Consider the following 18327-nt stretch of genomic DNA (forward strand, 5'->3'; position numbering starts at 1 on the left):
CTCGCTCCGGGGGAGGAGGGGGAAGAACCCCGGAGTTGTCCCCGTGCCGCCGGGGAGCGGCGTTTGTACGGAGTAAATTAGTTGTTGCCTTTGCAGTCGCTGCTTGCGACGTGGGTCGGCTGTCGTGTTCCTCTTGCGGGGCGGTGCGAGAGTTATATAATGCTGAAGCGACCGTTGGAATTGTTTTCTTCATGCCCTACTATTGTTTAGTAACTGTGTAATTTATTAAAAATATAACGAACTCGGTAACTTGCACAATGCAGTTTGCCCTTTGGATGACTAACGTGCCGAAGGCCAGCCGGGAGAGCGTTCAGTTGTGCCGCTTTCTCATGGAGTAGTTGAGAAACGGCGGAATTGAGACCTTCACTGCAGTTTCTACCGGGTAGCCCAAATGTATACGTGAACTGTTTTTTACCTCTCGCTGCAGTCCTGTTATGTGTACGAAATGGACTCACTCACAGTTAAACATTAACAACAGCTGATTCGACCTGTTACTACATCACCAGCTTGTCTTCATTTACGCTTTTTTACTGGTAATGATGTTACTGTTAAAACCAGGCCAGCTGGTTGCAGCAGTGTTCCTCTGCGGAACAATAGCCCAGCGCTGCGGAGGGCTGCTGCCGGGCTCGGCGAGAGGCTGCTACATGCCATCGTGGGAAACGCGTCTCTCTCATTTGCTCCTGAAACTTGACTGGTATACCCTATTTTAGCTATCCTTAAAAATAATCTTACGCCATTTTCCTTTACGTTTTTTTTATTCTTTGTAAGTAATCTTGTTTGTTCTGACTTGCATAGTCCTCACAGTGTTTCTGCTCATCCTGGAACCGTTTGGAACGTTAAGCTGTGCGGGGGGCATCCTTTCATGCTGTAAGCAATAGATGAACCACTGCAAATGCTCACATGTTAAGCATGTCACTGAAGCACATTTCTGAGAAACAGTTGTGTGCCAAGTTCTGGTTATTCAGTTGGTGAAAGAAGAAATTAAAATGAGTAGGAAGTTGAATATTGGTTTTGGTTGTTTTTTTAAAATAGTGAATGTCAAACCGCCAACAATGGGAAAAGCAAGTAAGCAAACGTAGGCTTTTTAAGCTCACACTGAAACTTGCACTTTGTTCTGCGCTTTAAAACTAAAAAACACTATGTGCATACGTCAGTGTAGATTTTCTGTTAGCAACTCCTCTGTGGCTAACGTGGAATTGATGTGCATATGTGTCCTGCCTCGGCACAAGCATTGCTCACGGGACCTTGTTTTCCAGTGCCAAATGTTTTAAGAGAGGACAAGGAACTTAAAACCTACAGTACAAGTCAGCCCTTTGCAGAGTGCAGGGAAGCTCTCGTGTGACTCGTTAAGTGGTTGCGTCCTGTACTAGCATTTCTTAAATTCTTCCGTAAACAAGGGCTTTACATTTGTTTCTGATTTCTTTGCTAGAAGTGGCATGCATGGAAATATTTGGACAGCCACAAATATTGGAGCACAATATTGAGTAACACTTCTTAGGCTTTAAAACTTTTTCTCTTGTAAGTTAGTTGATATGTAATTACCATTTAGACTATTTTAAAATAAAAAAGGAAGGGTTTTGATGATATTTTCACAACCTAGGCACAGCCCCATTAAATTAGGGAGCCTGAAGTATTTGTGGTCAGTCAGAAGAAATAATTATCACTTCTTAATTTAGCTTCAGGTAAACTTTCTTTTATGAGAAACTCAATTTCTTTTTGGTTAGGAGAATGTTAAGCAGAGTAAAATAGCATTTGTAGGATTATGTTGCCTTAATAATTACATTACAGGATGTTATCGGTGTAGGCCTTCAAAGGAGAACTGGTATCTTTCAGTGAATAAGCCCCTTTGCACTTAAATCCACCCCCTCCCAACGTCACACACACTTACATGCCAAACCTGTAATACAAGAACAATATTGTTCTGCTAAACACAGTTAAGTTTATTGAACAATATTGGGTCTGCTCCAATCCCCTTGGGTGGTTTTCCCCACTTTTTGTGTTTTTTTTTTTTTTTTTTTTTTTTTTTTTTTTTTTTTTTTTTTTTTTTTTTTTTTTTTTTTTTTTTTTTTTAGGCTGAGCCTGGAAACGTAATTATTGGAGAGACCCAGGTGTTCAAAAATGGGCTTAAATGGAACTCCTGTATCCCCTTAACAATACAGACAAGCTATCTGCCAGATAGTGGTTTTTAGAACTCTTATGCTGACTTATGAGCAAGGAGATAAGCGTGCACATAAGTCTGCTAAATTCTGAGCTTTAAAGTTCAATAAACCTTGATGAAAATTGTTTTTATTATTTTGGTGCCTCCATAAAAGGAACTAAAGTCTCCCATTCTATAAAACCTGTATCAAAAGTGTCTGTAAGCCATTCATAGGCTGAAGTACAGGAGTTAAGATGTGCTGCAGAAAGCAAAATAATTTGTTTATTCTGAGCAGTCCCCCTCTTACAAGTCCCCCTTTTACAAAGTCCCCCTTTACAAATTTGTGTATTAATTTAGCAGGGTTTTTTCCTAGCCAGTAGAACATTGGAACTTGGTTCTTCTGCATGTCCGGTAAAGTTGAACAGGCAGTCATGGTTCTGAACTCCTGTTTGTTTCAGTGGACACTGGCAAACCTGTAGAGACCTGTCTTAAAGAATTACATTTGAGAAATTACCTCCTGCTTTTTTTTCCCCACTGCCGTGCTTCAACATGACTTGACTTTAATGTGTGTTAATCTCTTCCAGATCTCTGTTTAAACTTGCTTTGATTTATGTTTTCAGTCTTAAACCTAATCAAAGCAATGTGGTGTATTCCTTACTACTTTAAAAGATCTTGGAAGATCTTGGCTTTAAGTGAAGGTAATGAGGCTTGTAATTTATCAGCATCACTTTGTTTAATTGCTCAGAGTAAGATTTTTGTCATTTTTCATGTAAGTGTGGCATTTTCAGATTTTCTCATCTTGTTTCAAATTGTCTTATGCTGGGGGAACGCACTGCTCCTGACTGCTTAGCTGTCTCTCTCACTCTTCAGCCTGCAGTCAGCTTTTGACTAGCTGTGGTAGGTTATTTGCATTTTGAATTAACTAGGCCCTTCTGTAACCGTGCAGCCTTGTCTACAGCAGTGGTGTGGAGCGTGGTACAAATGCATCTGTTTTGCTTCGGGCTCTATTGTGCCTCCTGTTTAAAGCTGTTCCTGCTCTCTAAAGGGGTTGCGTCCAAATGCTTCTGAATGTATTCAGAATGTACTGATAGTTTTAACTCTTATTTTTCCTTTAATTTTTTTTTTTTTTAAAGTTAAGGAAGGACAACTGGGAATGTCTGACTGATTTGACTGGGGATATCCAAGAGCTCTGAAGAGAAATTATATTTCTAGTCTAATTCAGCCTTGCTTTAGTGCTTTCCACTTTGCCCCACCCCTTTCCTGACAGTCTGGGGAAAAGGGTTTGTAGCGCAAAGCGGTCACAGCAGCTGTACATTTCAAGCTTTATTTCTAACAAACAACTGCATAAAGAAGAGGCTTGGTAGGTGATTCACAGCTGAACCTGTTTCTGCTATATTTAAATACAGTTGTGTAATAGCACAGGCCATTGTTTACAGTACAGACTGAATTTGAAGAGATATCGCTGAGGACAAAATACAAGTTATTAGGGTTTTTTGTTCATTGGATGGGAGTTTTGTCATAATTTGAAATGATCTGAAATATTTGTCTTTTGTTTTCCCAGGTTCCTGTTGCATGTAAATCATGTCCCTGTGGCTACATATTTATTAGTCGAAAACTCTTGCATGCTAAACGGTCTGAGAGATCACCACCCATCACAGGTAATACTTGCAGAGACAAGAAGAAGTGGACAACAGTTCTTTCCCTTTATTTCTTGGACACAAAGGATAGAGTATTTTACTTCTCTGTGTAAATTGACTGTTGTCAGTTCACTTTCCCTTGAATTTGTGCATGGTAGACTAATATGTTAATTTTTCTTGAATTTCGAGGGGGGGGGGGGAAGCCAGCGTTTTCAGTCTTACTTTCTTTGTATTTGTGGTGTTGGCATTTATTGTGTATATATTCTAGCTGCACATGCACTATGCAAAATAGTGACCACCATGCAAAATAGCTAACAGAAAGCTTTCAGTTAATCCTGTTTTGAAGCTAAATGTCTGGAGGTGCCAAAGGGATCATATTGCAGAGTACATGCTGATGGAAGCTGGGTTTTCTGAAAGTAAAAATCCTCTTTTTTTTGAAGAAGTTATGCTGAGTTGTACTTATTCGTGAACACCCGAATGGCACTTTTTATAAAATTGGTCATATGTTTAATCTAAAACCAGGTGGGTCTTGCATGGTTAAATTAAAAAAATAGTGCCTTTTTTGTGTCTGACTTGTGTGTCTTTTGTTGTTGATGGGCGCAGTAAGAAGTCGGTTGAATATGCATTCTGGCATGATTAACATTCTCCTTGTGTTCATTTTTATCACTTCCTCCAGTCCTAGTAGGAATTAGTCAGAACAAGCACCTGTCAGGGATGACATTTAAAAAACAAAAGAAATCTGATTTATAATGTCTGCTTTTTAAAGTTATGTACCAGGCCTACAAAATGGAAACTAAGTATTTGATATCTTATATTACTGTTTTGAAGGATACTTGTACTTTACAAGCTTGTAGGAATTGTGACATTGGCCAGATAACTGAACTTTCAAGGTGGAGGAGGTTAAGCAATGTCTGTGGTACTGCTTGGAAGTGTTAGTCGATTTTCTTTCCCCCTCCCCAATTGTTTTATTTGAAAGTTGGTGAAGTAGTTTTCAAATGAAGCTGAAAGCCATAATCTGGTGGAGCAAAGCTCTTGTATAATTCAGCTTCGTACATAGGAAATGCACAGATGTATGCTGGGGGCCACCCTGCTGGAAAGCAGCTTTCCAGGAAAGGACCTGGGGTCCTGGTGAACAGCAGGTTGAATGTGAGCCAGCAATGTGCCCTTGTGGCAAAGGCAGCTGAAGGTATTCTGGGCCACACAAGGCAAAGCATTGCCTGTGGGTCCAGGGGATCCTTCCCCTCTACTCGGCACTGGTGAGGCCACAGCTGGAGTACTGTGTCCAGTTCTGGGCTCCTCAGTGGAAGGCTGACATGGACATTTTGGAGAGAGTCCACTGAAGGGCCACAAAGATGATGAAGGGACCAGAGCACCTCTCCTCTGTGGAAAGTCTGAGGGAGCTGGGACTGTTCAGCCTGGAGAAGGGAAGGCTTGGGGGAATCTTATCAATGTATATACATACCTGAAGGGAGGGTGTAAAGAAGATGGAGCCAGGCTCTTGTCAGTGGTGACCAGTGATAGGACAGGAGGCAAGGGGCACAAACTGAAACACAGGGTGACTGAGCACTGGCACAGGTTGCCAGAGAGATTGTGCAGTCTCCGTCCTTGGAGATACTCAAAAGCCATCTGGATGTGGTCCTGAGCAACCGGCTCTTGGTGGCCCCGCTTGAGCAGGGGGGTTGGACAGGTTGGTCTCCAGAGGTCACTTGCTACATCAGCCTTTTTGTGATGCTGTGAAATGCAGATTTTGTACTAACATTAGTGACAAGTTACTCTGCTGTCCAGTTTGTACCCTGTGTCTACACAAGATAAAGAGGACAACTGCAGCAAAAGGAAGCCAGTTCCCCAGGAAGACATAGTGGGGGACCATGTATGTCTGTATTGTGCTCGTGAGGTAACTGCAACTCCTTTTAGAAAACATTGTGCTGGCATTTTCAAAAATACAGCTACTGCAGAATGGTGCTGCAGCCTGTCTGTGTTAAATAGTGTGCTGTGGTGACTACTGTTTTCAGTACCCAAGCTTGTTAATCCATACTTAACTTAGAAGTGAAACTTGTGTAAATACTCTTTTTTGACTCTGGTGTGTAGGAAAACAATACACCTGTTCAGCATTAAGTATTATGAGGCCTTGTCATAGGCTAGAATTGGTGGGACATGTATGCTATGTAATATGGCATTTACTGACAGCATTGTTGACTCAGCATCTTGATTTGTGTGAGCAGCAAGAATGATTTCATTGTTAGTGTCAAAAGAAGATTAAGTACTTTGCTGTTTGCCTATATGATAAACTTTTTTTTTGGCTAGTGGAAACATGCACTGGGCAGTCTTGATGGCTGTGATCTGTAGTTTTTTTTCCATCTTATCATGGGAAACGGTGAATTTATGTACTAGCAAAATGTCTCATGTTGCAAAATGCATTTGAAGTAATTAAAGGCTTGATCCTTGTAATCAAGAAGTGAAGTATCATCCTGGATCTGACACCTTAATTTCTCCATGGATATTGTGCAGCTGTAATTGTTCCCCAAAGACATCTAACCACTTCTGCTAAGAGGTTTAAAGAAAAAAAGGTGATTGGGTGAGGAAAGCACTAGGAGTAAATTAATAACAAAGATGAAAACAACTCTAAGTCATGCCATCTCTATTCATTTGTGCAGAAAACAAGAGTGAGGCCAAAAGAAGACGGACAGAGAGAGTTAAGCGAGAGAAGATAAATTCTGCAGTAAATAAAGACTTAGAAAACCGAAAAAGATCCAGGTCTAACAGCCATTCAGATCATAGCAGACGAGGAAGAGGAAGACCGAAGAGTGCCTCAGCCAAAAAGCACGAGGAAGAAAGAGGTATGAGAACTGGAGAAATATGTTCATTGGGTTTTCTTTTTGCATGAAGATTTTTTTATCAATAAACCTTTCAAACCATTTAAGTAATTAGACTAGTTCAGTCAATACCTGATATCTTAACATGGGGAAGAGGCTGTTTCACACCTGCAGAGACCTCTGGTTTTATGTTTCAGTGTCTGATTGGAACTAACTACAAAGAACTAAATCTGTATTTTTAGCCACCAAATCAAGTTTTGACATGTAGATTGAAAGCCACTGGACTGTAGTGCTTAGTAGGTTGTTTGGTTTTGTTTATTTTTCTGAGGTATTGCTGCTTTATATCATAAGGACAAACAACATAATGATGCCTGTTATCAGAGAGTGATTAGTATGATTGGATTGCTTAAAAAATGTCTTGAAACCTTTTGGAGGCCATCTTGAGTCACTACTATGGCCTGAATTTTTGTCTCATGTTTCTACAGGGTAATACTCTAGAGAAAAGAATGCCTCCTTGCTTATTAAGATTCCATGGTGACCTGCTGTTCTTAATCTTTATACAATAAAGAGACTGTTAAATGCAATAGAGTAATTTTGGAGCCCCTCAAGTATGTGACTGTCACTCAGGATTCCTATTTTTTTAAGAGCCTATTGAGACTGCATTTGCTAGCTGTGGTTTTGGAGATACTAATTTTAGGCCTGAATAATTAATCCAAAACTTAGCATAGACTTAAAAAGTTTGGAAGGCAGATAGGAGGGGAAGAACAAGACTTCATATAAATATTCAGAAGATCTTGTTCTTAAAACTAATGAAACCATCAAGGATGCCTTGTGGCATAACTCAGAAATGCAACTGGTTTCCCCCCCACTCCCGCCACCTTATTTGTTAACAAAAATGGGTGATAATCCATGTTGCAAAGTGAATTCCTTTATCTTCTAACTTTCAAAAACAGTTTTGTTGTGTCTGCTGTTTAATGTAAATCGTTCTTAAAGTTTCTTTCTATAAAAGCAAAGTATAAAATGGAATTTTGTTGTTGTTTTAGTGCTTTGGCTGTGGAAAGAGGAGATAGAACTTTGATTTTTGTATGTTTTCTGGTTGGCAATTGCTTTACTGTAATAGGAATACACTTATAATATCTAATCTCTTCACTGTTGTATATGGCTTATTGATGTATGTAGCTTCTCAGAATACAGAGCTTCCCTATTTGTTACTGATCCAAGCTAGGCTTTGTCCAGCACCTATAGGATCATTTCTAAGCATTTTACTGCCAGTCTAGTTCACACAGAGGTTTAGTTTGAAAATCCTTGCAAGCTTGTTGGGTTGCCCTATAAAAGTAAATCTTCTTTGCTGTTCCCTGAAAAAGAGGAAAGCAATCTAAGCAATCAAAAGAAAATACCCATTCTCTTAATGCGTGTCTTATAGTCTCCAAAACACAAGAATTTGAAAGCATGCGGGATATTTAGAGAACATGTTTTCCTATGCAAAACTAGGCTGAATGTTTTTAACCTCTTGCTGCATACTTAGAAATGTGACAATATGCCAGTGCTCTGAGATAGAAAACTAGAAATACGGTTGTAGTGAGATCTTTGCATAAGTGCGTGTGTGTAGTGTGTTGTTTTCTTGGTGTTTGGTGTTTTGGGGTTTTTTTAAGTTGAATCTCACTTGAGAAGATTGCCTTCATCTTCTTCTGTCCTGCCATCCCCTTTACTTGGTACTGTGACTACTGCTACTATTTCTTCTGTCACCTCTTCTGTAGAGCTGGTACAGATCTTGCATTCACATCCACACCCACACTCTTTGCTCCTCACCAGTACAGCACCCCTTATTGGTTAGGAATAAGAGGGCTTGTGATATTTTCTTATTTCTGACTTATTTCTCGTTATGTCAGACTGTAATGTTTGTAGCCCACTGTGATGATTATTGGGCAGATTTAAAAAAACAAACAAAAAGTTGATATATATGGCTATAAAAATAATCTCAGCAGAGAACCCATCATTTTGTAAGTAATTAAAACAAGTTAACATTGACTTCTCCCTGTTCAAGTGGCTTATGAAATGGTCTTAACTACATGTGGAGTGGGGAATTTTAGAAATATTCTTTCTTTACCAAACCTGCTGCTTGATAGTGTTGCTTGCGTAAAAGCGTATTAAGCAACTTTAATTCTACTGCAATTAAGGTGATTTTTGTGTGACTCACTGTTAGTCCTTATATCAGTCTGCATAGCGTTGAAAGTCGGTTCTGGAAGTGCAAGACATTAGCTTAGTGTTAGACTTGAAGTATATTATTGCCTTGCCTATTGTATATTTCTAGGATGTTTTGGGTACGCATTACTTGCCACTAGAGATCGTGCTATTCTTCCCCCCAAAAGACTTGAAAAGAGGCCACTGCTTGCAAAGATGTGAAGTATTTGGTGCCCCTCAGGCTTCTGCAATGCTCAGTGCATTTGTAGATGAAAAACAGGACAGAGAACACCTGAATTATAATGGCACACAAGAGCAGATAATCTGTCCATTTGAAGACCACCCAGCTGTGAAAATTTTCTTCCTGAAGACACCCATGACATCTGTAGCTTTGCTTCCTTGCTTGCGTCGTGCTCTCTTCATACGTAGTGTGCTTGTTCCCAGTTATGGCTGTGCCTTTGACTAGTTCATTTGTATCCTTCGTGGCTGGCTCACATTAGAGCAAAGAGCTGCAGGATTCAACAGCAGTTAAGAACAGCAGAAGCAAAAGGGCTTTTTAAAACAAGCTATTTTCCTGAAGATGTAGTAAGAAGGGCTAGAGGGAGAGGAAATGGGAAGCTGATGTAGTTCAAGAGGATGGAGGGGATCCCAGAGTGCTGGGACCCAGGGAATATCCGTATCACATGTTTCAGAGCATGTGATGACCCTGGAAAACAGGAACTTCTCACTACAGGCTTGGGTTGTCAAAACTGTCAGTTCCTTTATTAGAAGTGCTACAGTACATTTTGATAATACATTTTCATAATAATCTGATTCTGATTTTTGTGGTGGTATGTTTTTTTACTGTGTGGGACTGTGAAACACAGCTAGACAGGTTCCCATGCTGCCTTGTTATCTAGGTAACAACCTTAATTATACTGAAACAAACAAAAACCCCTTTGTATGCCGGAGGAAGTGGTATTGGTTGTTCTGCTTCTGAAAGAGATTACCATTAAGTGAGATTCAGTAAGAGTGGCCTGGAGTATTACTAAAGCATACTTGAGACTTAACAAGGGGTGAATCTTTTTATAAAGATATATACATTTCGGTATCCTGATAAAACTTAAGCTGAATTAAAGTTCTTGACCCCAGTTTTCCTTTTCCAGTAATTTCCTACTGTATTACTTGTACATTTGCTTGCTCAATGTGTATGTTTGAAGTAGTTTACTAACTTGGATGGTCAATCTCAGAACTTTGGATTTTGAATCCATGCAAAATTTGTGAGGGGGGAGTGTCCATATTTGATTTATACATAGATGACAATTTTAAGGGCTGTGGGTCTAGTGGGCTGCAGGAGATCTGAGGATGTGAGAGCGTTCTACAGAAAGACCGAGTATTTTCACTTCTTAGTTGTATATCCAAAGACTTAGTATTTTTAACGTCTTACAAAACGAATGTGATTCTGTAAGACAGTCTTTTGCTAATAATAAAGTAGTGAGTCAAAACTACTTTCAGATAAGACTGTGAAGCGGAAAGTTTTAATAGTGTCTGTAGAAACCATGGTATCCTATGAGTAGTTATGATAAAATGTCAGGCAGGTGCAAGCTCTTCACTTGCTACGGATGAGAACTGGAATTTGTCTTTAAGAATGCAGAATGCCTGCAAACCTGTGTGAATCCCTGATACTATTTGATACCAAGATTTCAATTCTTCAAAGCCGCAGTCTCTCAGAACAAGCCAGTGCTTTGGGAGGACAGGGGGAAGGGAAACTTGAGAAAGTTTTTTTGCTAAGTCATCTACAATCTGTTAACAGTAACCCGGGGGGGGGGGGAGGGGGAGGGGAAGTATTTTTAATTTTGCTGGGTGCTGTTTGGATCAGGAAGTATGAAAAAATGGGAGGGGTTTAGATATGAAAATAGAAAAGGTTAATGGGGAATAACCAGTGTGTGTAGTGTCTGTGCTCAGAACAACTGCCAGCATTGCTAATTTCTAAATGGTGGGAGGGAGGAAGTGGAGCAACCCAGACTGAGCGTACATACAGAAAGTGATTTGTCTTAAACTATAGGGTAGGACTTGCAGTAAAACTCAATTTCTCAACTTTCATTTCAAACTCGGTGCACTAGAGAATATTGTCTTGCATAGCCAGGGAACAAGCAGAAATAGTTTGCGTTCCAAATATTAAACGTACTTTGATTTGTTTTACTTTGCTAAGGCAAGTTTCTTGTTTTCAGACTAAAAACTGATGCATCTTTGTGTGTCAAGGCTCCTCACTATGCAATTTTACTTGTGGGGAAAGGTGAGCTTCTGTGTGATTTTAAGTTGTCTAGAAATCTTTAAAGAGTTTTGTTGCTGCATGTCTCTGTCAGTATTGAATCAGGACACAGTGGTAAAGGATTTTTCAGTTTCTCCCACTTAGGTGTTTAACACAAGCACTTGACTTCACAGGGAAGGTAGTCTGTTGGAATGGTTTCTGTAGCTGTAACACAGACAATCAGACATGAGGCCAAATTTAAAAACGTTGTCATGAATGTGGACCCATGGAAAGAATAACCATATGAGTAGGTGGAGATAAGAGATGCTGGGGTCATTCTTCCGTATGGTGCTTTCCATTATTTTCCAATACTGCTTTCTTTCACCTGCCCATTGCTGGTTTAGGTGTCTTGGAACAGTCTGCCAGAGTATGGTGTGGCCAAAAAGAGTGTGCATGTGTGTGTCTGTGTTAATGGGACAGAAGGGTCGCTCAGGTGGGTGTTGTGATTGTAAGTTAGTCCTGGCCACTGTGGAACTCGGATTAGAGATGGAGTTCCACAGCTAGACACCAGCCTTTAAAGCTCTATATGTATTCTTCTCTTCTCTCTGTCTACAACCTTGGTCTTCTGCTGACAAAGCTGGTTGTTGTTGTTTTGGTTTTTTTATGAGTTGTGTCAGCTACCCGTAGCTAGCTAAAGTGGAACATAAGTAGTTGTGATCTGGAGTAAGTGGTATTTATGAAAGTACTATTCTATTAGTTTTGTCATATGCTGTAGTGTAACTTAGTTTACTTGAGCACTGCAGTACGGAAACTTCTTGATGCCTTGCTGTTGTGTATCCGTAGCCTTGAAAGAAGCCAACATCAGTAGAGGGGATTCAGAGACTTTCCTTTGCTCACTGAGGTGTTAGCATTGTTCTATAACTGGGATAAGATTGAAAGTCTGTGGTATAGAAAGTCTGGAAATGTTCATGGTGACAAATTGGGAACCTGACTTCTGCCATGTATCTGCTCTTTGGTCTTGGACACTGTAATTAAAATCTTTGAGTTTCTGTTACTTATATGTAAGATGGGGGAGAAATGCCATTTTTAATGAGGATATGGTGAAATATCTTTCTAGGGTGGGAGGTATTTATGTAAAAGCAAAAAAAAAAAAAAAAACCAAACCAAAAACCATGCAAACCCCAAAACTGGAGGAACACTTGAATACTCTTTTGTGTCAGGAATCAATGTAATGTTAGTGACTCATTCTTTCTTTGTCATTAAAGAACAGAAATTCAGTCATGCTTTTGGATGACTAATTCTGTGACTCTTCTAGCACCTTTGTGTGCCTCCATTCCTTCCTCCTTTCTCTCAATCCTTCCCTGCATAGGAGTTGATTGTCTAACTTACTTTCAATTCTGGTACTCCATTCCATATAATTTATTAACTACTGTGTAAGTTGCATTAACTTTGGATAATGGAAAAAGCTTCTAATAGTGACTTTTTTTTCTTCTACAGAGAAACAAGAAAAAGAAGTTGACATGTATGCTAACCTTTCAGATGAAAAGGCCTTCGTATTTTCAGTGGCCTTGGCGGAAATAAACAGAAAAATTATCAATCAAAGACTTATTCTGTAATTTGTAAGCACAATCTGGTGCATTTATATGCAGAATGGCTAGCATATTTCCAAGGTGTCGTGGACTCTCGGAAACTGTGTTGTCTGCACCGACAAGGACCATAGTATTTCCTGTTAAAAATACTGCTGCTGTTCTTGGAAATCGAATTCTGTCTCTACAAGTCAGAAAGAAAGTGTTCACAAGATTGTGCTATGAAAAATCAGAAAGCAAATATGTTTTACACCTTGAAGACAAATGCTAGACAAATGCACAGAGAGACTGCACCCATTCCAGAGCACTTCTTTTAAATTTGCTGCCAGAAATGCAATATTTTAAATATTTTCAGAAATAAATGATTTTCCTTTAAAACTATATATTTCAGATTTTTCAGCTATATTGCAGTTTACGTATGTACAGTTCACATAACTTTTTAATAAATTGATATTCCAATATTTTATTGAACTGGGAATTAAGTACATTTGTGATATTTAGGGTGTGTTGGTCTTAATCCTCTTAGAAATCTGGTATTCATCCTAGGGGTGACTTCAGATTTGCATTTTTTTTAATAGGTGTGATATAATTCCTATAGGAAGAAAATTAAAGTGATTTCATTTGGGGGGATTATTCTGCTTGACAACTTGATATTGTTCATGAATTCTCTCTAGAAAATGATTGCCTGTTACAGAGTTGTTTTTTAAAAATTGTATATACTTTTTGGGGTCAGACTCCTGAAGTTTGAGAGCCAAGCGCTTGTTTTGTAACCACTGTTTGCTGTGTCTCTGCCTTGTCCAGATGGTAAGTACTCCTCCTATACTCTTTCTTGGACCATCACTTACTGGAGGGGGAGAGAAGCAGCCATCAGACATGTAGATCTGCAGCTAGCATCTTCTTGCTGGTATTTCCAAAAGATGAGGATATGCTAGTTCCTTTTACTCTCATCAGCTTTTTTTTGTCTGTCTTTTGAAAGTGTAATTCTTAGTGGTATTGTCTTCAGACTGTTGACTGTAAATACCAAAGCAAAGGTCTACATGAGTGTGCAAGAATTAGCTGTTTTGGTAGAAATAGGTTTGGGGAAAACATTCAACAAAGTCATCTTTGTTAAAGTGATATAGTGCAATTTGAGCCAAAACTCTAAGATTAGTAAATATATGGGGGTTTTGCCTTACAGCACACCACCCCCCACCCCCCCAAAAAAAAACCCCAAACCAGTTCAAGCCCTGTAAAATCCTGAGGGAGGAGATGTAGAAGGCAATTGCATTCATAAAATATGACATAGGAGCTTTTTGTCATTTTTCATTCACTCTTTTCTAAGAAGCGGAATACAAATAAATGTCTTGATTTTTCTTTAGTGTTACTCATGCTTTTCAGTATTACATTACTTTAATAGTGAGACTTGCATAATGAGATTCTGTTACAGAACTGATCTCTGGGTGGAAGCAGAGATTTTTATTAATGTAGACAATCAAATACTGACTGCTAATTAGTTACTGGTTAAAGGAAGGAGCTGTGATAGTTTTGAGTTGAACCACAAGTGACTGATCAGATGCAAATTCTGTAAGCAGAAGCAGGAAATCTGGAAAGCGATTTTTAATTCTTAACTCCTAAGGAGTAATTTGTGTCTTTTCTAACGCTGAGAGGGATGGGTGCGGAAATGCGCTTGAACCACTAATCTACATTTGTCTTTATTCCAGTAAATGAGGAATAGCAAACACGAGACCCACTTCCCTACATGATGTAGACTTCTGCTTTCCAGAACCGTAGCCTGTCACAGATACCAGTAGTAAGGACAGATGAGTAACTGTTAAGGATAGAGCATGTATTTGTGTGGTAAGTTATTAAAGTCAGAATGACAAAAGGGAAGTTCTAATTTTGAAAACTTAAGATGATCAGGCTTGTGTTGATTCAGTTGCTAGAATGAGATCTAATGTGTTAAGAAGGTACAAAGGGAACTACTAATGCAGTCTGTTTGGTGCTCTAACCTGCATTCCTACAGGTATCTCTTTCTTTCTGCTCCTATACATGGAATTAAAGTTATCTTCAGAGGACTGAAGTTAATGGTGTTAGATGTGACAAATTTTAACTTACGACTTTAACATTTAGATTGGTTTCTTCTCTGACAAGTACTGAAAAATACATTTGTACTTATCAAAAGCGCAAGGCTGTTTTTCTCCTTCATTGGTGGAGACTCTCTTGAAACAGTGTTTGAGTTCCATTTCTGTACGTCTTCCCTTTTGTCTCTTCTGTCAGCTCTTCCCCACTTGTGGTCATGCTACTTTTCCTTCCCCTGCTGGCTTCCAGTTTCTTTGAGAAAGCTGTGATGGAAGCAGGTGGCCTTGAAAATATCCTAGGGAAGAGAGTGCTGCTTTGCCAGTGGGTTTTGAAAAGCAAGAGTCTTGACTTTCTCTTCCCACCAACCAGAAACAAACCATTCTTTCCTATATAGACAGGACACTTCAGCATCTTCCAAAAGCCCTGGTAACTCAGTGGTTGTGGTAAGCTAAGATACAGATTTCTTGGAATACATTCAGTGACTGAACTGGAAAGCGTCTGCATTGTATGAAATAGGCGTCAACACAATGGCATCTCAAGAGCTCTTTCTACGTTAGAGATGATCAATGGATGAAACACTGTGGCAAATCATTCTAGATTATAGTTATAAAATGTATTGGATCTCAGTCTATGAAAGTAAAATAAAGTCAGTGACAGCTAAATGATGAGAGAGTAAAATTCTAAGTACTGCAGCTCTGACTTGGAAACTGTAGTTTCCAAGAAGCAAGAATAAATGCATAACACTTCAGGAAGTTGCTTATGCGAAACTTTTTTTTTTGACTCTTTAGTTCCAGTATAAAATCTTTAGGCCCTGCCTTTGAATGTCTTTATGGTTCAGTCTAACTTAATTTGTTTCTTGTACCACAAGACCTCACACAGAATAATAATAATCTTTCAGAAAAAGTAAATTTGACTTCAGGTTTTTTAGTTAACTTGAAAGAAGACCAATTATATAACTGTCACAAAAATACGACTCCACCTCTATACTGCAGCTACATGTTGACTTGCCGGACTAGATAAACTTAATGTTGTAAAATGAATAGTAGTTTAGGATCATATGGGAGAACTGCCTGTTTATAAACCACCATCTAGCAATCTTTGCTTTCTGCCACTTCTTTTCCCTTTTTTTCAGAAGAACTGTTTCCAGTGGTTATATGTCTGTGTAATAGCATGTTAGACCATTAAGCAGATTCAAGATTCAGATCCTGGCTTGAGATTTCTCTGCATTTACTCTGTTCTGTTACTAGATGGCAGCCTTATTCTAGATTATGTCTAATGAGGTGTTCTTACTATTCATACTAGGAAGAGCATAGTTTTTGGTGAAAGTACACTGGAAGATTATTTTTCTTTAGAATATCACTTGCACGTATCTAACTTGGGAGCCTAAAATCCTGCTGATGGGTGTTACTGGCTATCTGCACTGAAAGTAGATGGCTTCATCAGTTGTGGGATGTTAGCTCTTGAGCCTTAAAAATTGGTAGAGATGAATAATTTGTCAAGACTGAATAACTCTGAACTTTCAGTTGGCAATTTAATAAAAAATGGCTTAAGGAAACTTTTTTTTTCTGCAGCTCCCCTGGAAGTCCTGTATTTTTTTTGTTTTTAAGTTTTCTTTGGTCAAATTTTACAAACATCTCTAGTTTTCTTGTTATTTTCACTCTAATACTGTTGCAATTGATTTTAAAAAGTTGAAAATGGGGCAAGGTATTGGGGAATACTTTGCAGATTATCATCACCCTGTGGTTGGGCAGCAGGATTTACAGAGAGGGAGACTAGAATTGAGATATTTGCTTCAATTATCAGGTCCTAAACACAGTCTTTGGGTTGGTTTTACTTAGTGCCTTTTAATTTTTTTGAGTTTTTGTAGGTTTGGGGGTGGGGTTTTTTTTGGGTGAAACAGTGATCCATGTAGGTTACTAGCAGCGCTGTGTCTTCCTTGTATCTTGGACTGTACTATTGAGGATGCTTAGTGTCTTAATGCCAAACAGGACACGGTGCTCGACTTCTGTAAGATGCTGATAACCTTTAAGGTATTGCTAACCTGTGATTAAACAATGTAACCAGAACGCTGTCTTAAACCACTGTTCTGTTTAAGGTTTTCTGAGTTGCTGTTCTGCAGAATATGATTCCTCTGCATACATGAACATATGCAGGTATTGCCAATGTCCTATTTTGTATCTCTAGGTGCATCTATGCAAGTGTTCTTGTTCGGATTTGGAGCATGTGTTTGAAGAAACTTCCCGACAGTCTTTACTTCCAGTGCTTATGTTTGCATCGTGGAATGGTTTTGGGCAGGAAGGAATTAGATTCCTTTTACAAAAAAACTGACCTTGAAGATGTCCTTCAACTCTTTGTGGGTGTCTGGTCTGCAGAACCAGGTCTGCTTGTAGCAGATGTCGGGCTCTCATTACCAACTGTTTCACTCTACAGATTTCCCATTGTGCCTCACTTCTTGCTTATTATGAAAATACAGCAGAACAAATGTTAAGTTTAACCAATGCTTTCAGGTGAGTTGTTATCCTTCAAAGTATTAATAATGCCATTGGTGTTTTGTAAGCTCCCTACTTCTTTATTTCACTGTGGATTCTGACAAATATCCCCTAATGAATCCAACTGTAACATTTCAAGATGTTGTTTGCCTACCCTTTTTGGAGGTTGCAACCTAGGTAGCAGTGATGGTAGAACAGCTCTAATAAGTGGTAGAATATTTTTTTCCCCCCCTCTCCTTTAGGCTGTCAGTTTCAAACTCACTAGTAGTTACAGAAAGTCTGGCTGCCCCAAAGTTGTATCTGATTAAGCAGTTTTTCTGTAGAGATGAATGGTGATCAATTTTGCTGTTTTGTGGTTGACACTGCAGAAATACACTGTATGACTTCAGTAGATATTGCAAATTCATAATGAACTGCAAATATCTGTAAATTAATGTGCTAGAGTGGTTTTTTCTGCTCTTACTTTAAAAAGGGCTGCTCATAGCTGCTAGCTGTTCAGTGGGATGTGCAGTCTAAGTCAAAATCAAGAAATCGATTAGGCAGAAGGCAGTGGAAATGGAAAAATCTGTTGGTTTTTTTTTTTTTTTTTTTTTCTCCAGAAGAAAAGCTAAACCAGATTTCACTGAAGTTGTTTACTTTCAAGCTCAAAACATGATTCTCAGGAATCATTTGGTGTCATCATGCAGCACATCCCCCAGGAAAAACTCAGGTACCCCTCCCTCATCTTCCCCCCACCTCCCTCAAGCTGCTTTTCTTGGTGCTTCTTAGCTTTGTACCTAGAACCTGAAGTCCGTCTTCTAAAAGTTAGTTTACTACTTTTGGTCTCCTCCTATGCACTACTTATCTCTGTCGTAACTTAATCTTTAATTTTGTCATAAGGGTTAAGAAATAAATACTATTTTTAATCCTGAACACTGTTGAAGATCATAATATGCTCTTGAGAACAGTGGGTGTTCCAGATACCAGGAGTACAAACATTAGCAATCTGGCAATTTTCTATGTCTCAGTGGTTTTTGTTTTGTCTTGGAATAAACAGCTTTTGAATATTTTCTTGAAAATATCTTGCTAATAAAGAAAAATCTTCAGATTCGGGTCTGAGTTACTTTATTTGGAGAAGTTGTGGAGCAGAATGTGTTTGTGTGTACTTGCACATGTGAGGACATGTAATGATCAGATGCATGGTTGGAGTCTGCTAC

General features: G+C 39.0%; 1 protein-coding gene across 1 annotated transcript in view; it reads left to right on the top strand.

Moving 5' to 3' along the window:
• The window catches only part of CUNH16orf87 (chromosome unknown C16orf87 homolog), a gene marked incomplete at its 5' end in the record, with an annotated part of 19130 nt that extends 1424 nt beyond the window's left edge, over positions 1–17706 (top strand). The window contains 3 exons of the mRNA XM_009638051.2: positions 3699–3795; positions 6429–6611; positions 12496–17706. Of these exons, the coding sequence (XP_009636346.2) occupies positions 3699–3795; positions 6429–6611; positions 12496–12614 (399 nt within the window). The remainder of the gene's footprint in view (positions 1–3698; positions 3796–6428; positions 6612–12495) is intronic.
• Between the last annotated feature and the right edge of the window lie 621 nt (positions 17707–18327).

The sequence above is a fragment of the Egretta garzetta genome, unplaced genomic scaffold, assembly GCF_000687185.1.
Source record: "Egretta garzetta isolate BGI_Z169 unplaced genomic scaffold, ASM68718v1 scaffold354, whole genome shotgun sequence".
Lineage (NCBI taxonomy): Eukaryota > Metazoa > Chordata > Aves > Pelecaniformes > Ardeidae > Egretta > Egretta garzetta.